The 27,286-nt window shown below is 43.6% G+C and overlaps 1 protein-coding gene across 1 annotated transcript in view; it reads right to left on the reverse strand.

Moving 5' to 3' along the window:
- Window positions 1–27,286, reverse strand: part of ADAMTS6 (ADAM metallopeptidase with thrombospondin type 1 motif 6) — a 176,607-nt gene that overhangs the window by 12,415 nt on the left and 136,906 nt on the right. The window contains exons 15-21 of the mRNA XM_066616074.1: window positions 22,915–23,017; window positions 20,451–20,584; window positions 19,489–19,612; window positions 18,432–18,512; window positions 6,590–6,753; window positions 5,841–5,979; window positions 1,664–1,793 (exon numbers count right to left, since the gene is read on the reverse strand). Coding sequence (XP_066472171.1) covers window positions 1,664–1,793; window positions 5,841–5,979; window positions 6,590–6,753; window positions 18,432–18,512; window positions 19,489–19,612; window positions 20,451–20,584; window positions 22,915–23,017 — 875 coding nt within the window. The remainder of the gene's footprint in view (window positions 1–1,663; window positions 1,794–5,840; window positions 5,980–6,589; window positions 6,754–18,431; window positions 18,513–19,488; window positions 19,613–20,450; window positions 20,585–22,914; window positions 23,018–27,286) is intronic.

The raw sequence follows: 27,286 nt of genomic DNA on the forward strand, positions 1-27,286 counted from the left end.
CCTCGGACTTGCGCCACCTCCTGAGGTGGTGCAAGTCCGAGGAGAGCGGAGCAACTTGAAGCCACTCCGAGCTCCCCAGGAATGGGTTGGGATCTGGCATAACTGCTAGGTTCCAGCCCTGCTCCCCACCCACCTACCCACCACTCTGGGAATGCCTCCCTCCAGCCTCCTCCCCACCCACTCCAGTCTTGTGTTGGCTGAGGTTGGCCAATGCAAGACTGCGCCAGCCTCCACAGGTTGGCGTGCTTCTGTGCATCGGCCTTGCCGACTCACAAGGAGGTGCAAACCCTCCTGAGCCAGCGCAAGGGACTTGCACCAGCCCATGTACTTCTCTGAATTGCACCCTTACTGTCATACCTATTGAAAATATATACTATCCTAGTGAAAACATTACACTTCAACACACAGCATTTTCTGTTTTCGCACTGTGTTGCTTTTCATATAGAATGTGTGACATGTACAAGGTCAGCCCATCCATGTAGTGGATGGTTGCCTTCGGTGGTTGCCTTTGGTGGCGAATTAACAGCTGTCAGCATTCATCTCCTCTGTCGCTGCCTTTGGTATGTCTGACTTCACTTTGCTTTTTTCTTCCCATGCTCACGGAGTGGAGGAAAAGTCTGTGTGTGGGGGGGATAGATTAGAGGGGTGGTCTAGAACATTGTTCATAAAATTCTCTAGGCGACTCCTCTTTCCTCCACATTTTCTCTTCTGTACTTTCCTTCAACTTTCAAATACAGCGAGTACAGGAGAAGAGAGTGGTGCTCTTTCTACTCTGCTGCCAAGCCAGGTGGGCAGATAATGGTAGCAGCAGGCAGCATTTGGCCAGAGGGAGACTAATCATCAGTATTTTGGGGTGGTCAATAAAGCACTGGAGTGAAAATAGCTCTTCAATATACAGAGCTTCTGTGTGCTCTGGCTTGGTCTTTCATATTTGTTTTGGGTTTTTCCCCATATAAATATGAAATTTCAATATAAACTGGTTTCACTGAACAATTATTTCCACTTCCATTTTCTCAAGTGTCTTTTTTTTTGGGGGGGGGAGGGTAGAATAAACATTACACTTTACTGGTAAAATCAACATGTTGGATAAGATGACAGCTTCACATACTTCGTAGATTTCATATGGCTTCCAAAGTTCCTGAATCTGAAGTGCTAAACCTTCACAAGGTTTCACAAGGGAACCATTTGAAATTTAAAAACACACTGTACAATACATGATATTTTTAAGCATACTGCACAGTGGCACTCTGCAGGATCACAAAATGGTTAATGCAATGTTGAGACCAGACCCAATACTGTATCGCTTTCAAGAAAACCCTTACACTTAAAGACAAATAAAGGCAACAAATCCTATCCACACTTGCTTGAAAGCAGGCTGCATTGAAAACTTACTTCTGAGTAAGTCCGACATGCATAGGATTGTGTATTCTTACTACTTGAATTGCGTTTTCTTAATATAGGAAATTGTTATTATTATGAATTATCCATTAGATTCTGCTCTTTATTTGACCTGCAACTGGTTCTCTCCCTCTAAGATTTGTAACCAGTAAGTACAATTGGTCATATTTTGCACCACAGTATTTTCCAAATTTTTCCAAAAAGTAATATAATAATAAAATATGGACAAGTAATGAATAAATTATATCAAGTATTAAGTACTTACTCAGGTGGGCAAGGCTCAGTGTTGCATGCTCTTTGATTCTCCGGTGGCTTACTATCAGGATCACAATATTTATTCTGTACAATGGAGCTGTCATCCAGCCTTTTGCATACAACTTCTTGTTTCTGCATACCTTGGGAAGAGGTATTAAGATGTTTTCACTTTGATTGTGATTAACCTTCCCTTATTTCAGGCCTACATAGCTTGTGACTTATCAAGCCAAATGAAGCCAAACAGCCTGCCTGGGAAAACCGCCTGCTTGGGCCTATAAAAACAGGAAGACTATTACACCCTTACACCTCCATAAGTATTTGAGAGAAGGGTGCAATTTAAAGTGCCAAAAAGTGCTTAAAGCCTTTATCTGAAGGACGGTTCAATTTAAAGCACTTTAAATGAAAACGCAAGCAGGTGGGATGTGCTGTTCGTCAATATTTTTCCATTTTTCCTCTAGTGGGCTTCAAAGAAACTGGCATTGCTAGGGTTTGTGTCATCTGATCAGGAGGCCAGTGCGTCACTCCCATGATGGACCTCCTCCCATACAGTGGGCAGGGCAATTCACCATTGACCTGCCCCCACTAGTTTTTGAGCTATAACAACAGAATAGAGATATTTCAATGCAGTTTGTTTCACTGCATCCTGCATGAAATTATGCACTAAATGATATATAACATGATAGTATTATTCAAACATACCAAGACTGTAAAAGTTTTGGCTAGTAGTGGTGTCAACCACCCCCTGTGCACATCACTTGGCCGCCCCCCCTGCCCGCACCCTTCCAGCAATGCCACTGACTGGAGGTTAACTCAACTGTGAGAAAAGCACGTGAATGAAAAGCATAGACGGTGCATAGGAAGGGTAGGTAGGAAGGAGCTTCCTGGTGGAAGGTAGGAAGGGGCTTAAATTCTTCAGATTCTTACCCTAGAAAAAACTTGATTACAAAATTACATTTCTGAAACAAATTTTTTTTAATACTTAGTAGAGTCTAATGCTCTCACAGCTTGATCTTTCTTTTGCCACCCAATGGCAGTGAGACTCCTCCAATGGCAATGACTGCAGTAAAGAAGTCAGTGCCTGTCGCAAAAGGCACTCCAACAGCATGCGAGTCAGCACACTGCTGCAAGTGCTGACAGGAAGGCCTGTGTCTTCCCACCCCTGGCACCCAAGGATTCCCCGATCACCAGCAGAGATAACAGGAGAGGCAGGAAGGGGTGGCAGGAGACTGGAACGGAGGTGGGGAGGGGGCAAGAAAGGTTTAATGGGGAGTGAGGAGACCATGGGAGAGGGAGGACCAGACACGGATGGCCCATGCCAGATCTTATTCTCTCCAGCAGAAGCTTCCCCACCTCCTTTCTTTCCTTAGACTTGTGCTGGCAAACTTGCTGGCACAGGTCTAAACTGTGGGGCAGGGGTTCATAGGAGTAAGAGATTTCCCTTTTCCTGCTGAAGCCTCCTGGTCCACCCCTCCCACCAGGGATGCAGCATTCACCAGTTTGGCATGGCTGTGATGGGGGGGAATAAGATTGGGTTCTCTACTCTCTCATTTCTAACAGAGCTCTTTCACCACATATATATTTCCACGTAGCAACTTACAATGAGCAGCAGCTATCTAACATTTATTTTTGAAAAGTTGTGCAGACGGATATTTAAAACTTTAAATACAAGATCTGTAGTATTAGTTTTAACTGACGGCTGCTACTTAGTCCAAAGCAGGATATTTTTAATAAACCCAGGGAGACTATTGGCTCACAGTGGGAAGAATCTTGAAGCCAAACAAGACAGACACCCCAGATGTGAACTGACTAGCCAAAACACATGTTGATTCAGTTAAAAATAAGCTATTTTGCACAGCCCTTTATTATTGGATTTACTTTATGGTACAATAATGATAAGTGCCTAAATATATTTCATACCACTACTACCTCACTGAAAAGTTATTGTAAATTTTCCATTAAACAAAACAACAAAAAATAAAGCTAGAGACTATTTTTAGGCAACAGACTCTGGTCCAAGCTTGAGAACAGAGAAGTACCAAAGATGGCTATGAAGTTGCTTCAGCACTTGCAGGTTCCCCACAGCTCATTCTTAGGCAGTTGGTGCCCTCCTCACTACTAAAGTGGTGATGGCCTTCTTGTGCAATTCCAGGCATTGGATGTAGGTTTCTTCCAACCATCAACTGTTTTTTACCAGCCAATCCACTTGTGGAAACCAGTGTTTGTGTGCAAATTGGCTGATTTGAAGCAAACATGCATAAATTCTTCTGTACCCTTTTTAATTACCAACTCTGAATATACAACATATCTTAAAGAACCTGGAAAACTGCAGAGCAAGTCCATTTATATCACTTGCAAATCTTCAGATTTACAGAAGAGTTAACTCATTGCTTCAACTAGATTGGCTTTTCCCAAACTAGGTCGCAACTCACTGGTGGGTTGCAAGCCCATGTAAGGTGGGTTAGAAGAAGGGCCTTCCTGCCTGCCTTTGTGTACAAATGGCTCCAAATAGGAGCCATTCCAGAGGCATTAAGCAGTTCCAGAGGCTTCTTCCAAGTTGTGCTGCGTTGGCCACCCATTCTACTGGCCTCCATGAGCCTCGGAATGGGCCACAGAAGCCTCTGAAAGCCACTTCCAGTTTTCAGACAACTTCTTCTGCCTCCAAAAATCAGATGTAACTTTTGGAGGCTTCTGTGGGCCATTCTGAATGGGTGGCTGGCTCAGTGTGACCCAAAAGAGGCTTCCCTGGCACCACCAGGAGAATCATGATTCATCACAGAGAGCAAGGTGGGTTGTGTGCTGATAAGGTTGGGAACTGCTGATCTAGATCATTATTATTCATAGTGACTGACAGCAGCAATCCAAGGTTTCAGACAGGGTTGGCACTAGATTGCTCCAAGCCCTTGGTTGATAGGTATTTCTAGGCCCTGTGCACATGGATGGATCTTCCCCCAACCCCACAGTCACTCTCTTTCTTGTGGCTTCTCTCTCATCCTCTTTGCCTGCCCATCTGCTTCCCTGGCTTACTGTCATTGACCGTAACTGCAGTGACACCTAGGTGGCTCAGCTGCTGCTGCTGGCTACCCTGCCTTGGCCACTCTGCATAAAGATGACCTGGGAACCAGAGATGAGATGGGGAAGAAGAACTGCCTGTACAAGTTTTGGTTGTTTCTTCCAACGACCCATGTAAGCAAGCAAGCAGAGGGCAGCCTGCCAAAGACAGTCCCTCCTTCTTCAACACCCCTGGCCAATCTGCTTGTTCGGTCCCTGAAGAACAACCTGAATGGGGGAGAAGTGCCTGAGCAAACTGTATTCCCCCTGCAACCAATCAGTTTGGTCTCAGGGATCCTCTCTGTGTCCCTGGGAATATGCCTAAAAATACAGTTGTGTAGCACCTCTTGATTTTCTTAGCAATATGTGGGACCTTGTTTCACCACTGGGAGGAGGCTGATTACATTAGATGTAATGTAAAATGTAAAAACCCCCCAGCATGTGCACCTGTCCTCTGGTGCCACTCCTATTGTCACACAGGGGTCTTTTCTAGCCTTATTTGGAGATGGCAGGGATTGAACCTGGGACCTACTGCATGCAAATCATGTACTCTCTCCACATAAAAATGGTAGAAAATTGAAACAAAAAAAACACATAAAGAAATACATAGGAGAAAAAAAACATTTAAATTTCAATAATGTCTGAAAATAAAATTCTGACAGTCCAATCCTATCCTTTCCTCCACCATAGCATATAGCCACACCAAAACAGGCTGCACTGCATGCTATGGTGGTAGAAGGACAGATCAGGAAGCCATAAGCTCCTTGACTGCCAATGGATCTCCTCAGACCTGTGTCAGCTCTTTAGCTGGCAAAGCAGCTGTGTCAGCTTAATCCCTAGGGGACAGTATCCAATGATAGTCACCCCCCAGGGTGCCAGCCCCTCCTGTCTCCAACACACCCCCTCCCCTCCCTTCCCCTGCTGACTTTCTGGCAATTGCAGAGTTTCTCTTGACTGCTGCTGCATGCAGGAACTTCCCCCACCATCTGTAGTGCTGGCCTGGAAGTGCACGACTGCAAGGCCTTTCATGACACCATAAAGCAATGATAGGGTCTGACAGGATTGGGCTATTAGTTCAACTTAACTGAAATGTGTTTTACATCTAGCACATCTTCCATCTTTGTTATAAAATATCTTACCTCCAGCACAAGTGGCAGAACATTCTGACCAAGATAGATGATTCCATGTAAAACCAACTTCATTGTCACCACTGCCTGTGCGAGAGATGGGAACGTTGAATTTATATCTTATTCCCAGGTTCTGCTCCTGTAGTAAAATCTGCAGTTGAAAATAACTGGTTATACCATTAAAACACTTGAAAAGAATGCAATGACACTTAAATCAATACTTCATTTGAATTAGAACTTTACTTCCAGGATATGCAGATTTTTCCAGCTTGAATGACTTTAAAAGGAGTTTGGGCAAGTCATGAAAAATAAGGCTACAACCCTATGCACACTTTCCTGGGAGTAAGCCCCATTGAACATAATGGGACTTACTTTTGAGTTGACCTGCTTGGGATTAGGCTGTAAGTCTATAAATGGTACCAGTCATGATAGCTTAGTGCTACCCCCAAGTTCAGTGGCAGAATGCCTATTCCTAATGCTCTTTAGAGGCAGTTGGTGGGCCACTGTGGGAAACAGAATGCTGGACTAGATGGACTATTGACATGATCCAACAAGACTGTTAAAAAAATGTTCATATGTTTCATGGTTCCTTAACAACATGGGAAAAGGGGTTATAAGACTGGAAATCATGCTCCTGGAAGACCAATGTATCCAATGGAGTCCACACCTCAGTCTGAACTGTTTTTCCATGTATTTTTTTTCCATTTTCAATAGCAGCACTGTAGACACTAACATGCGTGTTATAAAAAAAAATATTTTACCATGACTATGAGGTTTTCTGAAGTAGGACCTAAAGCTTCCAAAGATTCTGGTTCATCTGCTGGCCTCTTGTAATGGAAAGCTGTTCCAGCAACATCAAATTTTCTGGGCCAGTCGATAGTCCAGGCACCATTAATATAATAGTCATCTTCTTCAGATTTTAATGCTTTAAAAGAATTACAAAATACCTCAACAAAGGAAGTAGCACATACATATAAGATACATTATAGCTAACTAAATAAGTTGCATACTATTGGACCTGTTGATTTTGCATAAGGCTGCTTGTTAATTATTGAATTTTGCACGGTAATTTTTTTAAAGCAAAATGGGTTAAATAAACCCATATTTTATTTGAATAAAATAATCACTGGTTCAGCCATTTTCAACCACTGTGCCATGCCACACTGGTGTGCTGCGGATGATGTTCAGCTGTGCCCTGGAGTTTAGGGGAGGGTCATTTGTTAGTATGGCCACTGGAGCATGCAAGCCCCTGCTGTCACTGTGGTGTGCCTTGTCAACTGTCAAAAAACTGATAGTGTGCTTTGACAATTTTATTATTAATTAATTATTATTAACAGTATTTAGTGCCTTGCCAGTGTGCCATGAGATGAAAAAGGTTGCAAATCACTACACTAGTTGATAGTATGTATTTCAGACACGTGATACTTGCATATATAACAAAGTTCACATCACAATGGAATATTGTACCCCAATACTTTTGCTGTCTGTGGCTGCACAAAAGATAAAACCAGAAGTCTATAATCATACTAAATGTACACTCAAGCTATTAATGCTCTAATTAATGAATCAACCATGTAGATTTCAACTGGAATAATCTAATAGCCCAATCCTATCCTCTGCCAGCGCAGACCATGCAGTGCTGCTGAGAGTGGGTGCACTGCATCTAGGTGATCAGATGGCCCAGGAGATGTAAGTAAAAATTTTCTTTACTTACCTCCCCATAGGCCGCTTGGCCTTCAATGGGTCTTCTTGAACCTACACCAGCTATTTAGCTGGTATACGTTCAATGAGACTAGGGGGGAAGTTTGGGATGGGGAAAGGAGGATTGGTTCTTAATGTATGCAGCTGCTGCCAAGATCCACCCCCAACTACCTCCAAACCGCCCCTGGTCTGGTCTCATCCTTACCATGATCCAAGCCCCTAATTGCCCCTGCTGCCACTTTAACAGCTCTGGTGGATGATCTGCAGCCTGCCGTTGGCAGTATAGGACTTCTCAGTTGACATGACGCTGCTGACCACAGAATGTGGTGAGGCCAGGGCAACAATGGATCACAAGATCTGTCAGTGTATTGCACCTATAAGACGGAGCTGTAAATTTGTGGAATACAAGATGCACAAAGCATATACTGGGAAAGGGCAGAGAGGGGCAACTTTGCCTAATCACTATATTGCATGTTCACAATCTAGAGAGCGATTTACCTTTTGTTTGCTTTAATTGAATGCTTTAATAGGCATCATTCATAGACAGAATGTAAGCCAAATGTTGCCAAATCCCAGTGATTTATATTGTACACTACTTGAAGTTTTTCAAGCTACCATCGTAACAAAATTAAGGAAAATTAAGCAGTACAGCAGTGACTGCACAACACTGGCAGTACAATCAATGTATCCAACACCATTCACATAAGGAAGGGTGCTGGCAGCCCACTGCAGAGACACAGGCTGGGAGCCAGGTGAGACAGGATCCAGCTCACCAAGAGAATTCTCTCACCCAGCAAAGCACTGACCGGTCACAAGTGTTCATGGCATGGACAAAAGAAGAGGTGGAGTCAGCTCTAAAACTCACACTGACTAATCCAATGGGCTCTTTGCGCCAGAAGAATATGCATTCCGTCAGTACTGGCTGCCGAAATGCAGCCATAAAGTGTGCTCTAGCAGCACGCTTAGTAGCATGCTATCCAAGTGCCAGTGAAAAGGCTGGAACATTCCCACGTGCATTGCTGGACTACCGGCCACCCATCAGAGCAGGTAAGCCGGGAGGGGAAGAAAGAATGAAGTGACAACAGAGCCAGAGGATGGGTGGATAGGGTCTGAAAAGGGGGCCGGTTTGGCGCAGTGGCAACCACAAAAGCCTGACCTCCTTCCTGGATCAATATACCAGCATGGAATAACTCATAGCAGCTGTTGGGGCTTATCCTGGAGCAAGGGAACAAATGTTCCCTTACCTTGAGGAAGAGTCCAGAGGTCAAAATTCCCCTGCAGGATTCAGCAGTAGCCGCACTGACGCCACTGCCTTGCTGTGTGGAGAGATAGTTAGAATTGGGCAACTTAGTTATCCACATAGATGCTTTCTAACCCCTGAGGCACAGAAGGAGAAAGAACACTCTATGGAACATTTAGCTTCTAGCATCAACACAAAGAGGCACACGTGGCTGGAAGCACATGGATCTATCAGAAGGAGCACTGCATGGGCAAATCATTGGGCTTGCATATGACACCGGACTGAAGTGGCCTACTGAAGTGTCCGACCCATTCATTTGTTTATTTAAGCAATTTTCATAATTTTGATAATGGGGGGGGGCCTGAAAGCATACCCATACCCACCCCATGCATTACTGTTGGCACCTGCCAGTGTGGCTATCAGTATGTTGTCCCCCCTTCCCCCTGCAAATATCTGCTATATACCACAGCAGCAGAGAACAGGGGCTCATGACCACTGAGTGTCCTGAAGGAGCCAGAGACCGCTGTAGACCATGAGAAAAGAGAGGCCCCCCCAATCCTTCAGAGTTCCATTCATGCCGAGTTCAGCTGAAGTGAAAAACACCTAAGATGGGAAGAAGAGATGCCTATCTACTAACAAAGAAACAACAAGTATGATCAGATCAAAAGTTTTTATTGCACAGTCCTAAAGATGGAACAGCATCTGAAAGAGAAACACACAAGATGCCAACTATCTCCTCCCAGCAGGGACATTGTGCCATTGCAAGTTATCCTGTAGACAGTAAAGTAGCAGGTGTCGTATGATGTCTCACTGTACTAGATATATCACTCTGTCATGGAGTGTGCAAAGTCACAGGAGCCTGCCTGGAATGAGTAGCTCAGAAACTTCATTGACCAGTAGCTAGGCTCACACTGCTCAGTGCAGACAGGCAGCATGTGGGCTTCCCTTGGGGTTGACATGATGTCTTTGTCTGTGGCTCAGCTGTCTGTGGAGAGCAAGGAGAAACACACAGAGAGTAATAAGGAGTAGAAAACAGCATCTCTGGAACAATACTTGCATACTTAGTGTTTGCTGTGAGAGTTATAGCACCACAATGTACATGCAAAGGGGACCTCTTGGGAATGAGAGCACAGTGGCTCAGAGCACTATTGTTCCCTCTCCTGAGGGAGGGTGGTTGCAGTGGAACTCTGCGATAAACTACTGCTCCTCCCCATTTGGTAATGCTGCACTCCTAGAAAACAAAAGGGTTCCAGATAAGTATTTGACCAGCAACAACAATGGTTGGAGTACCTGGTACTGACCAAGGGAGAACAAACATTTACTGCTGTTCACTGTGGCAAAAAGAAAGGGATGGTTCCTTTCATTAAAAAGTCACAAGTGACAATACTGAAGGGTTAGTATGGGGGGAGGGGACATGAGACAGACAGGCAGACTCACTACACTGCAGCATGCAATTCCCACCCCGCCTTTGCTTACCTGAGTAGGTGCGTCATCCTTGTTGGGATGGTAACATCCACTTGGATGTTTGTGTGTGGAGTCCTCCTGAGACAGAGTCCCTGCAATAAGAATTCTAAGACAAGCATGAACAAAATATCTTGCTACACATGTTTGTGAGGGATAACAGGTTGTTCGTGCCAAGTGCTCTCTTTGTGTGCAAAGTGTCCTTTTTCATAGTTACATTGTGTATATGTGCTCTAACTGTGTACAACAAGAGACCAGAGAGATATAGTACAGTGCCACACACCCTATCATTTGAGATGCACTCTTGATGCCAAGGCTTAAGTACTGAGGTTGATGCTGTATGATTGGTTGCCAAGTGTAGCTGTAACCTATACTCAGCCATAGGAAAGTGGCTGGGGTGGAAGGGCTGGTGGGAGTTTGGGTTTTCTGGAGATTTTTATTTCTCCATTGTCACATATAGGCTTTCCCCTTCCTATGCCAGCTGTGGCATTGCCATCAGTGGTTTACCAGCCCAGAGGCAGGGGGCAAGGGAAACAAATGCCCTGGGTTCCAGGTTTGGGGGGGGGGGTGTCACCTAGGCCCAGCCAGGGTGGCCTGGAACTCCTCAGGAGCAGGGGCCTCATCAGGGGTAGGGACCTCCTCGGGAGCAAGACCTAAGCACTGTCAGGACTGGGGTCCCAGGCAAGACACCTCACTGGTAGTAGGACCTAGTGCCTCCTGGGAGCAGCCAGCAGCCACGTGGGCAGAAGGGGTGGAGCTGGCCCAGCCCAAGGCTGGCTTCATAAAGAGGCTGGGCAGCCTAGAGAGAGGTCACTTCTCTCCAGTTGGGAGCAGGGTCAAAGGGAAGGCCAGAGGGGGTAGCCACCCTGGTCTTATGCAGATGATCCAGGCCCCGAAGGGAACTTTGCTTACCTTGGCCCTGGAGAGAGGGGCTGGGGGCTGGGAACTCCCTGATCCTAAGCCTGCCCGGGCCCCGGGGGTGACAGCAGGAGAGGTGAGGTTGCAGAACCAAGGACCTGGTACCAACTACCTCCATTGGAGGCCTGCTGATCGAGGGGCAAGCCCGGAGGTACCAGGGGTCCTCCTGAGGACAGCTAAGCTGACCCCAGACAACAGCACTGCAGCCCTCGGGAATCCATACCCCTGGCCGACAGGCACCAGCCAGAGAGCTCTGCCTGAAACCTCAAGGGTTCGGGAAGGAGTGGGGAAAGAGCCTATCGTGCGCCAACACCACGAGTCTGTGTAAGGCAACAGGGCCTGTGCTGTAACAGGCCTCATGAATGTCAAGAGTTTGATGCGAGTAAACCGTCTGTGTAAAACAGCTGTGTCTGCCTCCCGTCCTTCTTTCCGACGACCAACTTGCCTCAACAGGGTAAGCTCCCCGCGCTCGGTCGCACACCAAGGGGCGGGGTCTCCGCCTGCCATGGACATTACTGGGGGACACCACGCTGCCATCCACTCCCCCTATGGTACTCAGTTGGCTGCTGATAATATTGGTGCATCGATCTGAGGATTGCCCCCAAGGGCGTCCCACCAAAGTCGTTCTGAGGGCCGAAAATTGTCACTTCCTGTTTTAAGACGAAAACCGGAAGTGATAATTTTCAGGCTCCAGAAGGTCTTACAAGACCTTTTGAGGGCTGGGGAGGTTAAGTATGGCTTCCCTGACCCTCAAAAGGCATTCAGGGGGCCAAAAAGTGTCACTTCTGGTTTTTGCCAAAAATCATGATGATTTTCGGTCTCCAGATGGCCTTAGAAGGTCTTCTGAAGGCCATGGAGGCTGTGCACAGCAGCCAAGAGCGCCCTTCGGGGAGAAAGGCAGATTCCAAATCCAATCAATCAATCAGTCTGAGCCTGGCAGAGGCCACAGACAAACGTGCACAGCCTCTGCTGGGCTCAGAGGACCCTCTGGTACAGTGGTTTTCAACCACTGTGCTGCGGCACACTGGTGTGCTGTGAGACTGCCTCAGGTGTGGCGCGGGGCCAAGGAGTCAGGTGGCGGCAGCAGCAGCTGCAGTTGATTGGGCTGCAGTGCTGATTGGGCAGCCAGCCAGAGGAGCCTGAAAGAGCTCCTGGCGGGTCGAAACATGGAGGGAGTGAGGGCAAGAGGTGAGCGCAAGGAGGGAGTGAGAGCGAGCCTGAAGGTGGAGGCAGGTACGGAGCCAGAAGCAGCTGGCTGGAAAGGATACTGGAGAGACCCTTTTCCTTGCCTGCAATGCCCCAAAGTGACCCTGCCTGCACTGCCTCCCCTGGCAAGGCTTTGTCAGGAAGGGCGCTGGGCCACAATTCAATCCACACTTACTTAGGAGTAAGCCCCATTGACTACAATGGGCTTACTTCTGAGTAGATTTACAGAGACTTGGTTGCCCTCTTTCTTGAATACATGAGCAGGCAAGTGATGCTTTTCTTCCCCCCCCCACTCACCTCCTCCCCTACTGCACACACATCCCCCCCATCATAATTGCAGTTAACCCCTCTTACTGCCCCTCCCCTCATTCTTCCCCACCTTCCAAAGTTCAAAACCAGTTGCCTCCCATTCTTTCTCTCTCTCTCTCCCCTACACCCCAGTGAATCCTGCACTTGTTTCAGCCACATCTCCTTACTGCCCCTCCCCCATTTCTGCAGTATGCTCAGTCTCATCTTTCTTTGCCAACACCTCCTGGCATATCAGAGCAAATCAACTGATAACAGTTTGAAATGACCTGCTTCAAAACATTGTTCTTCTTTTCCAGAAACACCTCCATCTCCAAGCTTCTTGGGAATTTATTTCATTGTCATGTAATGATCTAAGGCTGCAATCTTAACCACACTTTCCTGAGAGTAAGCCCCAATGAACAAAATAGGACTTACTTCTGAGTAGACCTGGTTAGGCTTGTGCCCTTAGTTATATTAAATTAATTGTAACATAATAATGTAATTTAAAACTAGTAGTGTTCCTTGACAACTTTAGTGCCTTGTCAATGTGCCGTGACCTGAAAAAGTTTGAAAATGGCTGCTCTGGTGGCAAGGGGAGTAGAGATCCTCTTGCCTCCAGAGGGGGGTGCACACAGGGGCGTGCATGGACCTGATCCACCAATAAGTGAATCTGCAGATATGGGAGGCCCCCCCCCCATATTCATTATCATCATCATCAATATTCATCATCATCCTAGGAATCCAGTTTTTACCTCTGTAACAGCAGGGCTGCACTAGACCCTCGAAATGCTCATTTTAGAATACAAAGAGGTGTCCAAAAAATTTCAGAACAAAAATCACTCCATCACTACTCTTTATTATCACTATACAGGCAAGTCTTTGCCTAGGAACACTAATGTTCCTGAAGCAGAGTTTTCAGAGGAGTTGTCTGGCCCTAAGGAACAAAACCAGAAAGGTGGAAGAAGAGCCCTTGTTCCTGAAGCGGGAGAGGAGTGTCAAGTGTAATGCACTCCCAGATGCTGAAAAGGCAGGACAGCTAAGAAACAGGAAGAAAATGGGCAAACTATAATTAGCCAAAGATGTTGTGGTAGAGACAACCAAAATTGGAAAAAGACCAGGCAGCTCTTGCATTAACTGGACTGTAATGAGAATCAAGGAAGGACTGGATAGGAGATTCCCATGTTTGGATAGGAGATTCTCATTTTGGGGGAGCTGGAGGATCTGACAGCTGTCATGAAAGAGTCCATGTACCTCTTTCAGGGATTCCAGTGCTCATCTGAATGGAAGCCCACACCATGTAAGCTGTTTGCTGAAAGAATTGGTATTCTGTCAAATGCTATGCTATCTACTCCTGTTCAGCCACCACACTACTGCATGCAGCACATTCTATGATGCCCATGGCCATTTCTAATGTTTTCACAAGAAACTGGGGGTTTTCTTCCATTAGGGTGTATAGGCCCAAAACAACCACTATTGAGGCCCAAGACAATTCACCCATGGAACAGTTCAATGCCAGCAATGTAGAGGAGGATGGTTCAGAGACCACAGTAGTAGTGTAACTTTTAAAAAATCAATACAGATCACGCACGGCTTTCCTGGGCTCCAGAATGCCTTAGAAAGGCATAAAAAAGTAATTTTCAGTTTCTCTCGGGAAACTGCCTGCCTCCCTGGTCCTCCGAACACCCTTTCTGACCCTCAGAACACTCTCCAGAACACCAATGCATCTGGAGGGTTTGGGAAATTAATCCCACTGATTTAAGCACCCATGGATTTCTGTAAATGTGGGGGTTCTGAGAACTAAAACTCCGCAGATAGAGGGTCACCTGTACTGCTAGTCTAAAAAGGTTGTTAGCTTCTTAATTAAAAAAATATAAACCTGGAACAAGGAATGTGAAAGGCTGGAAAAGAAATTTTCTGAGACACTGTTTCCTGGGGGGAAACTGACAATTTTGGAGACACAGAGTGAACACTGGCACCCTGTGGTGGCTTGATAAGAGCTACTTTGAGCTGGTGCGGTTTCCGGCTGGATCCTGTGACGCCTGGCAAAGACGTCAACAATCAGAGAGAAGTTACTAGCAACACAGTTATTAGCTATCAAACAGGATTTGATACAGGTAGGGCAGAGAAGAAAGAGTTGGAGAAGAAAGAACCAGGAAGAAGAAAGCATAACCACCCTTGGGAACAAAGGGGAGGAGGGGCAAAGTCACCCTATCCAATCTGGGCTTCCGGCAGGTGGAGAAAGTCAAAGCCAAGGACATGCAACCCTCAGTAGGCCACATGGATATGCAAGCCCTGGCTCTGTATGTCATCTGAACCAGCCCAATGAGTAGCATGGCCCTAAGATCTAATTTTAAAATCATCTTCTTATTTTAAATTCTACATTTTTGTTTTGTAGCAGTCACAGTAGCTCTTTAGCTCTTTAATTCAAGTAATTATTCTAACATTTTAGCCACAGTCTAACACATAGTAATTATAGGGCTCAAGATAACTAGTGGTTTTCTTAGACAGCAATTCTAAACACACTTCCCTGGGAGTAAGTCCTATTGAATTTAATGGGTGTCCATTCTGAGTAGAGATGGATAGGATTGCACTGTTAGTACTCTAGGATGTTGTGTATTGGCAACCTTCAGTCTCGAAAGACTATGGTATCGCGCTCTGAAAGGTGGTTCTGGCACAGCGTCTAGTGTGGCTGAAAAGGCCAATCCCGGAGTGACAATCCCTTCCACACCGGGAGCAAGTGCAGTCTGTCCCTGGTCTGTCTCCCTGGCTATGGGCCTTCCTTCTTTGCCTCTTAGCTTCAGACTATTGTAGTTTAGATACTGTAGTTTAGATACTACAGTTTAGTTTAGATACTGTAGTTTAGATACTATTGTAGTTTAGATACTATTGTATCAGGATGTTGTAGACTAATATTTAACCAACTTCTTGTTATTTTTTCATACTGAAGTTGAAATATGATTTCTGTGGTTTGGAACTACTATCTGGTGAGAATCATAAGTATTTTGTAACTTTCTACTTTTTATTACCATCAGCTGTAGGAGAACATGATCTGGATTGGGACCAGGACCAGGAGGAAGGAGTTTTTTACCTATGCACCTGCTATGGTCCTGATTGGGATCCCCCTGCCATAGCGGTTATTTGCCTTAAAAAGGATGCTTCCATTCAGTTGCGTAGATGGGGGGTGGTGGTGTTACAGGGATGCTGTGACCCTGGATAGCACTCCATGGTGCAAGGCAATGCCACCCATGCTGTGGCGATCCAGTCACCACGATCCTAACCCTCCCTCACTCACAGCCAAGCTGCTCGGAGCAGTGGCATAGCTAGCAGGTGGTAGGGCGCCTCCTTCATGGAGGTGACACCACTAGTGACCAAAATTGCAAAAATCGCAGTTGTTAGGAATAATATTATCATGTTATATACCACTTGATGTGCAATTTTCAGCAGAATGCATTGAAATAAACCAGAGTGAAATATCTCCATTTTATCAAAAGCAAAAAATCAGAAAACAAAAATACAACTGTCTTATGTAACAAAGTAGATTTCTTTAACTCAAAACACACCAATGATTGGTTGTTTAAAAAGCCAATGAGATATTATTATAACTCCACATGGAACCAATAAGGTGTTAGTAAGGTGACCCTTGGGGGGGGGGGTGACACCATTAGTGACCAATTGTGGAAATCTTGGTTTTTAGGAATAATACAATCATGTTATATAGGTTGAGTCTCATTATTTGCAAGGGTTCTGTTCCCAGAACTCATGTGGATGGCAAAAATCGCATTAAAGCAAATCCATTTAAAAAACAATGTTCCTTTGCTAGGCAATTTAAAAACAGTCTTGGTGATGTAGCACAGAGTCAATAGGCACACTACCCATCAATCTCTCTCTATCTCCAGCTGCTTAGAAACGCTTGCCAGCGGCTTAGAATCTGAGCCAGCGACCTCTCCCTTCACCCAGAGCTGGGAAGGAATGCAGAGTGATTATCTTCCTTTCATGTGCTCAGGAAGAAGGAAGGGGTCACTGGCCTTGAAGCTGTTCTAAGTGCCTGGAGAGAGAATGATTGATGGATTGTCAGCTGGCTGCCCTTTCTCGCATTAACAAGGCTATTGTTAAAGGACTTTTTTTTCCTTTAAAGGACCTTTTTCCTTCTCATCCCGTTGAGATAGAAGAATTTGTGGATTTTTCCATGGGTGAAAAATCCATTAATAATTAGGTTATGTCTGTAATAGTTTGCATGACTGTCTCTGTACAACAGTAAGAAAAGCAGTTTTTTAAACTGTGATTTCCACTTCTCCAAGGATCAGCACATTCCTTTTCATTTGTAGTGACCATTCGTGTTGAGTCAAATCCATGTATAAAAAATCTGTGTATAACAAGGTTGGACCTGTATATCATTTGATGTGTATTTTAATGCAGACTGTAATGAAACAAACCTCACTGAAATATCTGTGTTCTTTCAAAAGTTATATCAAATAATCAGAAAATGAAAACACAACTGACTTGTGTAACAAAGTGGATTTCCTTAAGTTAAACCTGACCAATGAATTTGAGTACTTCTGAGAGCTAATGAGGTACTATTATGACACAGCATGGAACCAATAAGGTGCTATTACGAGTCAGTACCCATTTCCAAGTATAAGAGCTAATACTCAAACTCCTATTCAGCTGTGTGAGTGTCATTAATTTGGCCACGGTTTTTTTTGTTAGTTACTGATTGGTGGGGTGACCTGTACTGTTCTAAAGTAAAATAAATAAATATGGTTAATGGGGGTGACACCATGAGTTACCACACCAGGTGACACCAATCCTAGTGATGCCACTGGTGGGAAGGCTGGGTGTTGTTGGTCACTGGCTTAGATGACTTTTAAAGTGGATTCTAAAAATTCATGGTGAACTATAGTCTATTAGTGGTTATTAAACATGATGGATACACTGAACCTCCAGATGCAGGAGAGTTTATCACTGTGTACTATGTGCAGGGAAGCAATAGCAGAGGAAGTCACTGACATTTATCCATTGCCGCTGGGGAAATATTTGCTGCATTTATTTTCTGGCCATTATTATTAATATTATTATTATTATTCATTTCAAGTCATGACTATTACTATCTCTCAGCCTCACCTACCTTACAAGATTGTTGTGAGAACAAAAGAAGGGGAAGAACCATGCACACCACCCTTAGAGGAAGGGTGGTATAAAAATGTGAAAAATATTAATTAAGTTGTATGTAAAAATTTGTGGGCTCTGGTTATCAAATGACCTAGCTACACCACTGACTCACAGCAAGGCCTCTTGTTTCTTCAAGAAGCAGCTGACCTCACTCCGAGTGGCATGGGGCTGTGCTGAGAATGGCTGCAAGGACGGGCTGGAGAACCTGCCCACCACTGCAGCCATTCTTGGTGTGGTTGCTCAAAGCCAGGTTGGCCACTTCGAAAGAACCTGCCCACCTCCACAGCCGTTCTCGACATGGTCGCACACTGCTCAGAGCCAAGCCGCCCACTTCTTCCAAAACATCACCACTATTACTTCTGGGTTGAAAGGGACAACAAACAGCATGCTCCAGGGTGGAACACTAGTCAGCTACACCGCTGCTCCCACTGGCACCAATAGGAGATTCTTTCTCAAGACAAACAGTAGGACCATGGCAAGGAGAAATGGTTAAAGCTCCTCTTTCTCAATGCCACAGTCCCAATCCATATCCATTCCCCTCCCGCAGTTGGAGAACTAACCCTAACTAACCTTTTTACACATAAAAGCTTTACACATAAAAGATTTTTTACAAATCTTACCAATGTAGTTCTTTGACACTGACACTTCTTTGATTTCAATGTGAACAGAACCTTTAGGAATCTGAACCACTTCCATGTAGCCTACAAGGTAAAGGGGAACCTCTTTTATTATTAATATCTACATTTAGGCTTGTAAATGTTCTTGCAGTGATAATATAAAACTGAAAGAATTCAAATGTCATAAGAACATAAGAAGAGCCCCACTGATCAGGCCAAGGGCCCATCTAGTCCAGCTTCCTGTATCTCACAGTGACCCACAAAATGCCCCAGGGAGCACACAAGACAACAGACACAACCTGCACCCTGGTGCCCTCCCCTGCATCTAGCAATAAGAGGCAGCTTGCCTCTAAAATCAAGAGCTTACACATACCTACTATGACTTGTAAACCGTAACAAACTTTTCCTCCAAAAATTTGTCCAATCCCCTCTTAAAGGCATCCAGGCAAGATGACATCACTGCATCCAGTGACAAGGAGTTCCACAAACTAATTACATGTTGGGTAAAGAAATATTTTCTTCTGTCTGTCCTAACTCTCCCAACACTCAACTTTTGTGGATGTCCCCTGGATCTGGTGTTATGTGAGAAGGAAAAGAGCATCTCTCTATCCACTCTGTCCATCCCCTGCATGATTTTGTATGTCTCAATCACAGGCCCCCTCAAGCACCTCTTTTCTAGACTGAAGAGGCCCAAACATTGTAGCCTTTCCTCATAGGAAAGGTGCCCCAGCCCAGTAATCATTTTGGTTGCTCTCTTTTGCACCTTTTCCATCTCCACTATATCCTTTTTGAGATGCAGTGACCAGAACTGAACACAATACTCCAGGTGTAGCCTTGAGTATTGTGTCCAGTTCTGGTCACTGCATCTCAAAATGTCCTCAACAGTGCAACAGTTTGGCAACAAGCAGGGATTCAAGCACTAAATGAGAAACTGAATGATATCATTTTGACTGTCAGGTAGAACATGAAGGAGGAGAAAGGCATCAGCACGAAACCATGGTTGCCTTTAGCCACTCTCTCCACAGTAGCTATCTCACATAAACATCAAATTCACACTTACCTCCTCTAGGCAATGTGTCATTGAAAAAACCTTCAATAGCTTCACATGTACTTCCATCTCCTCCACATACCCGACACCTATCTTCTTTAGCATCAGATCCCAAAATATTGTCACACCCAACATGCTGAAAATCAATACAATCAGAATAATTATGGAAAAAGTATTTCTTGTGTTCTCAATTGAAAATATGTTTTTGAGAACTTTATGCACAAATTCAGTGGTTCCAAAAATGTGTGCAGTAGTGCACCAGGGTGCCACAGCAAATTCATAGGGGCACCATAGGATGTCCATGGTGGCCCTGGTTCTCCCAGGCGCTGCCATTTTGGCTGGACTGAGACCATGTGATTCTCGCAGGCAATGCCATCTCAACAGAGCACTGTAAAAGAAGGTTGCTGTGACAAGGGTAAATTTGAGAGCCACTGGACAAAGTGATAGTGTTCTTATAATTAAAATTATAATCATAGAAGATTAGAGGAGGGTCAGAAGCAACAAGAATTTGTGCTAATATTGGATTACGTTCACCTGACTTGCCTCCACCTCTGCCTGGAAGAATAAGAGAAGTGGCTGTAATGAGGACAGTGGTAGAAGGGGATTTCAGACAGCAAGAGTTGAAGCTCCTGCCTCTGGCAGATCAGTTTCACCTGCCTTATTCTGGAATCTCTCACCATGCATTTTTTATTTTATGACAATGCTAAAAATATTTGATAATGACAAATCACAAATAAAACCGAAGCGATTTGTCTTTTAATATCCCAAGTTTAAAAAAGTAAATGAGGGAGGCTAGCACAAGAACTGCTATTAAAGAAACTCAGGAGAGAGAGAGAGAGAGAGAAAACGCAATGAATACTAAAGACATTTTCTGATTGAACTGGAAGAAGATGCCAATAGAAAAGTGATTTTAAATTAGTCTGATGTAGAATTTATTACTGATAAATGTGGTAAATGTATAAAAAGTATGATACCTTGCATTCTCCATTGATACAGATGTCCAGTGAATCTGCATTGCACTGTGTTCCGTCTATCACTGCAGGGGCACGTTCAGTGTAAAAGTTATAACCTTCTGCTAAGCAGTTTAATGCACAGGGCTTAACTCCACCTAGACAAATAAGACAATTAAATAAATAAATAAATAAATAAATAAATAAATAAATATATATATATATATATATATATATATATATATATATATATATATATATATATATATATGGATCCATATATATATATGGATTTTCCCAAAACAGACATATGTGCATTTTAATACTCATAAGTTCAAACCCCAAAGGATGGGAGCTTCGTAGAAATTCCTCTGATAGCCCTGCATGCCTTTCATCTCCTGACCTCTTCACATTTGCAATCTTCCTCAGTTTCTAACATTAATGCTGGGCCAGGACTGCCTTTGTTGATGCCATTAGCACTGGGAAGCCTAGGGGTAGGAAACCTGAGGCCTTAATGCCACATGTGACCCTTTTATCAGTTGTGGCCTTTTGTGTATTTGTCTGCAAATCTGCCTTCTATTTCATGACATAACACCAAACTCAGGATATTTTTTAAGTAAATTTTATTTATTCCTTCCTGTGAGTGGCAATTTGATAATTGGTGAACTGGCAATCACCTAGTGACTCACAACATAGGCCTGAGAGCTTTTTAGGGGAAGAACTGTAATGTATTTTTTAAAAGTGTATGTCATGTCTAGTTAAAGAAAACAAAGACTTATGTAGAAAAGTAAAAAAAATAAAATGTGACCTTCCTGTATAAAAAGGTTCCCCAACCCTGGATAGAAAGGTGCTACAGGGACTTGGATGTTCTCAGAATTAGAGTTCTACTACAACATCAATGAGCAACTTTTCTTGAATTAAATAGTGCAAGAATTACCTAGGTGCCATAGGATTTTATTTGAACAAATGCGGGTACAAATTGGTCCAGAGAGATACACAAAAGACATCTGCCGCTTGTGAGATTTATTCTAATATTATTCGTATTTCTTTTAATTTCAAAAACAGTTCTTTCACATCACTGCAAGCCTAAAGATCAAAGCTTTTTAACTGTACATTTATACAGGTAGATTACCCCTTTTCTGGACATCTGAAATCCGGATATTCTGAAATCCAGACATTTTTGTCCAAGATTTTTTCCCCAACTTTCTGTAGTGCAAACACTTAAAGGTCTTATGCTCATTCCCATACACAGTACACTGTTTTCTATAGCACAAGTTCTATTCTCTGCTCTGTGATGTGTACATATACAGACATTGTTGAAAAATGTCAGAGACCAACAGACACCCATACAGGTAGCAGTGAAATGAACAAGAGGAAGCATTTCTCATTATATTTATAAACTATTCCAAAATCCAGACACCTTCGTATACCAAGCAGACCGGATAAGGGATATTCAACCTGTATTCAGAATGATAACATTTCACAGTAAGGGAAATTCTACTGAAAAGTTAGCGTGGATAACGCTTGACTCTATTTACAGGGTAAACAAAGTTTTTTCTAGGATTGCAATATTTAATTCATTTTTCAGCTTTTCTTCACTCAAGTGTATTACACTCCTTGCAACTGACAAAAAATTACAACTCCAATTTTGCTTTGTAAATTTTTAAGCTTTATAATAATCCCCAAAATAGTTTGGTATAGCACAAAGGTTCTAACATTATAAATTCTCATTTTTCTGTCTTAATAAGAATGATGCATCTACAACTAAAACTAACTGCACACGGACATGGAACAAGATTCAGCTGTTTTGCACAGGGCTATGGGTACATAGTTGTTTCCTAGAGAACAATGTATGTGTCAATTACAGTCTATATTACTATTACAACTACTAAGAATATACACATTTTTTAACAAAAACATTCACAAAATGGTGACATACCATGTTAGGTTGGGGGTCACATCCTTTACTTTGCTTGTTGATGCCCCAGGCTGCATTCTAGGCACTACTAAGAGGCTAGGCAGAGCCGTGGCTATCCTGAATCAAGAAACATGGATGCCAGATCCAAAATGTTCCATGCTGCTGATTTGTCCACTTTTCTACAATGTGGCATAGTGAACCAATGATAATCCAATAAGGATTGCAACACACCTGAGATGAGATGGTTCCCTGGCATAGCCATTAGAAAGGCTCTGCCTTCCAACACAGTGGCCTAGCTAAAGCCTCTCTCTGACTTCACACACTCCTCTCAGAAGCAAACTGCCAAGAATAATTGGTTTAGCTGTACAAGGAGGTGCACTGAGCTATCCATTGTAATATCATGGCTTGCTGCTCAGGCACAAGCTTAACATGGGGGTAGAGAGCTGGGGAGTTTGTCTATGGGGCCTGAAAAATGGTACAAACCACAGCACATTCCCCCATTTTTAAGGTCCGTTTGAACATGTAGAGGCCTAACCTGGACCATATGATTATTATTAAAGTATATGTTACCTCCTGTATATGGCTTCCAGTTGTAGTATTTTCCTCTGAAAGGCATATTGTCAAAGTCTGCACATTGTTTTTCTCGAAAATCACGGGATCCCAAAGAACAAGGCTAATAAAAATTAAAGGAAAAAGTTATTATCTGACTAGAGCCTGTATGTGTACACTCGTAAGCAAAGCAAGCTTATGTACATGTTGAACTCTTTATCAATTTCATTTTAAATAAGTGGGGATGTTCTTTTAGGTTCACACCTTCATAAATAGAATTAAGCCTCTGCAATAAACTACTAGAATAGTGGTTCCCAATCTTTCCAACGCCGCAATTCACCTCATTCTCCATGATGGGTCACAATGCTGCTGGCCAGAATGCCTTACCAGGCACCAGAGACCTCTTCAGGCAACTCACTCTATTGGCCTCAGAAAGGCCTGCAAAAGCATCCAAAGCATACTTCCACTGAAACTGGAAGTTACCTCTGAAAATAGGAAGATGCTACTGTTGGCCATTCTGAGGCCCGTAGATGCCAATAGAGTGGGTCACCAGCCCGGCACAAACAGGAAGAGGCCTCTGCAGGTGCCCAATAAGTCATTCTGGCCAGCAGCATCACTGGACTAGCAACCTCCTCTTCTGGAATGGCTCCAATTTGGAGTCAAACACCCCTGGGGTGGGCAGGACGGTCCAGTTTGTGACTCATTGCACATGAGTTTGTGACCTACCAGTGGGGTGCAACTACACTTTTGGAAATCCTTCACTAGATTATATGCAAAAAAAATAATAAAACAGATAACAAATACTTGCTTGTTATTTTGGTTTTTTAAATGAATAAGTAGTTATGAACTTTGTAAAAATGTAAAAAAGGTTTAGCGAACAATTTACTTTACATTCAAAGACAATATTATCCACTCTGCAAAGTATCTCTTTATGAAACATATATAAAGACTTGCTGAAGAACATGTTTTTACATGTACCATTTTCATTATAGTATAATTTTATGAAGCTGCATGTGCACAATCAGGTAGGCTGATGTCCAAAGATTTTAATGTGCTGAATCACATATAACTGTGTACAGAACATAATTTAATACACTGAATCACTACGCTGAGGTCAGATCTCATAGAATTTGGTTCTGAGACAAAACCCTAGATTCACCACTAATGCACAAGGAACAGTCAGCAATAGCAGTGATACATAGTTCCTGATAAAACGTCAAAGTTCTGAGGGAGCTGATGGAACAACCTCCCCCCCTTCCCAGTTTTTCCCAGTTGCTACTAAAAAACCTGGGTGCTGTGAGGGAAGGCAAGAGAGCCTGTCTAAGTCAAGGAGCTTATTATGAACTCTTGGTAAAACATTAGCATTTCACCTGAGAAGATCATCAGTGACCTAAGACAATTTTACTTTTATGTTCTGGACATTTTTATTTTTTAATATTATAAAACACCTTGAGAGTCTTGACAAAGGCAACAAGGTGGTAAATAAATACAAAAAAAGAAGCAGCCCAATCCAATGCAAATTCTTGTGCAGAAGTTCTAGCATGGCCATTCTGTGCAGGAATTTTGGCACGGCTGCAGGGCAGTTTTCTGCACTCCTATAAGCCACTTCCAGGTTGTGCAACCCCCTCTCTTAGCCCTGGCTTACCCCAGAATGTGACCCTGAAGTGGCTTACAGGACTGCAGAAGATCGCACTGCAAACAGCACAATTTTGCAGTGTGAAGGTAGGGAAGGCTATTTTCTTACTAATTTTTACTTTTTAAAATGTTTTTAAACATTTTAAAACCCCTGCATCCATAGATACTGAAATCTGCAGATGCCAGACCCATGCAGTTTTGGCTGAAAGGAAATATATTTTGTGTATGGCTAAAGATGTTACTAAATGCATGGTTAAATGACAGGAGGATTACAAGACCCCCAATATAAGGTACTTTTTTCCATTTACACCACTCGTGATTGACAAGATATTCAGAAAAACAGGTACCTATTCTTCACAACCACCTTCTTTTGGTCAAAGAGACAGAAACAGTGACTGGGATTAAAAAATGTCATCCTGAAGAAAGCAATCAAGGATGGCGGGCTGCCACAGGACATCAGTTATCAAACTCTCTAGGAGAGTTTGAGCCACAGTAAGTCCTTCTGGGGGTGGGGAGGGGAGGCAAAACCAAAAGTGGAATGTGATCGCTCCGCTTTCACTTTTTAAGCCCCGGGAAGCCCTGCAGAAAGTTGCGCAGGGCTCCCCAGGAGGCTGCTGCAGGGACTGGTAAATAAATGCCAGTCCCTGCCCCCCCCCTTAGTGATGCGATCCTGGGGATCACGTCACTGCCTCTGCCATGCCACTTAAGGGGAAAGTGGCCAGGGCTCTCTGGTTGGGGTATTGCGACATCTCAGTTTGAAAACCACTACCATAGGAACACTGCCTTCTATTTCAACAACACAAGAGAAAAATTTAGTGGAATTACAGGAGAATTCAGTGGAGAGAACAAATTACAGTAGCTATGTCCTGAGGAACATCTTAGTTAAAATAGTAAGAAGATTCCAAGAGAATGTGTACAGCTGTATACTCAGCTGAGGCTAAAAAAAAACAACTCAAAGCACTTGGCTGTATGTTATCCTTTGAATGTTTTCAAGATTATAAGTGAACTGTACTCTGAGAAGACCCTCTCAAAGGAGTGAGCCTTAAATATGACCATGTTTTTCTTCCCTACAGAAATGGACCTGAGCCAGCATCTTACCAAATCGCAACAAATTGCAATTGTTTTCAGAAGTTATGTCTCCTGTTTTCACTCCTCAAGAAGCTAGATAGTATGCATATTCATGTTATCCTACAAGAGTGGGCATCCATTTAGGAAGGACTGGAAATGCATTGTCCTGAGAGTCAAAGCCACTGAGAATGAATGCCCTAGATCCTAAATGATTCAGATTCTGGCACTGCTTCTCAGAAAGCAGCACATACACCAGCTGGTAGATGACTATACTTTAGAACAGTTTCCATAAAGAGGGAATTCAGAAAATCATGGCTAGTTTTCTTCAGAAGATATGTATTTTCTTCATTCTATTAAAGGTGTTTGGGACTAAGGCAGGCCCCTGGCACAGTCTTTTACTATCTTCATCAGTCTTGTGTTTGCTATGCTACCATTCTATGGATGTTCAAGTTCTGGAAATAGGATCCCATGACGTGAAGCAGTCCAACGTGCCACACAGCGGTCATCCAAAGGTTTTCCATCAGTGAAGGAAGCTTTTGATTTTCTACTGCTTTGTCCAAACCAAGGGCAATGGAAACATCTATGTACCTGAATCTTTATTCTAAAAACTCTGAAAAGGTGTTTACTCTGGTAGAGATGGAAGAAAATAAAACACGTTTATTTCTTGTATGTAGAAGTGAATCTTGAAACTTTATAGCAATGATGGGGAAGAGTGCTTGTCTTGCAATACTGTGTAGCCAAGAAACTGCAGGTACTTCTTTCACGCTCATGGCAGGATTAAAGACACCTGAAAAGCAGCATAGAATAAACACTACCATTCTGCACCTACTTTAAGCTGCAATAGGCATTAGCTATTGCAACAATGCTAAAGCACACAGCCATTTCTTCTTCCCAGCCACTGAGATCCAGAATCTTCAGCAAAAATAAACTGGTACTCAGAATTCCACTTGGTGAAACAGCATCAAATGTTCAAGCAACATCAGGTGGCTCCACAAGCTCGTGAGGGAAGGAAGGGGAGCTCCACCCGTCTTCTTCTCAGTGTCTAGCATTCTCAGTCATTTTAGAACAGACACCAGTAGACCTGGGCATTGGAGGAGGTAAGCAGGACTGAATGACAGAAGAAGTATGTCCTCCCCATTCTTTTTTTATGAGCTGAGTGCCTGAGAAGAGAATGGGGTTGTCCAGCAGATAGTGAATACATGTGCACCATCCTGGCATGCACCATCTATGGGGTGCACTTGGAGGATGTGTACCTGGAGGATGCATTGTATGTGCTGAGGGTTGCATGTGCATGAGTTAGTAGGGCTAGGGTGATGGACAGAGAAATTTAGGCATATGTGCAGGCAGCAATTTGCCTTGTGTTCTAAACCCTTCTGACAAGTGGGGGAAACTTCATGTAGCTTGAAGGTAGGAAGAGGCCCCCTCCTTCAGTTCCTTGAAAAACAATGGAAGCGATTTCAAACCAATTGAACAAAGACCTGCAGCAGGGAGTATAGGCTGCCTGCATACTCACTTGCAGGATGTAAATTAGAGATAAATAACTTTTGTTCTTCTTGGTCTCTGTGCAGCTATACATAGTGAAGACTAGCCTTATATCACCTTGGGGTTGGATGCAAGTAGCTCAGAAGTACCATGCAGGGCAACCCACCCAAAGGAGCATATTGAGACATAGCCATTGAAGGTTGATGAT

This window comes from Tiliqua scincoides, chromosome 2 (genome assembly GCF_035046505.1).
Source record: "Tiliqua scincoides isolate rTilSci1 chromosome 2, rTilSci1.hap2, whole genome shotgun sequence".
NCBI lineage: Eukaryota > Metazoa > Chordata > Lepidosauria > Squamata > Scincidae > Tiliqua > Tiliqua scincoides.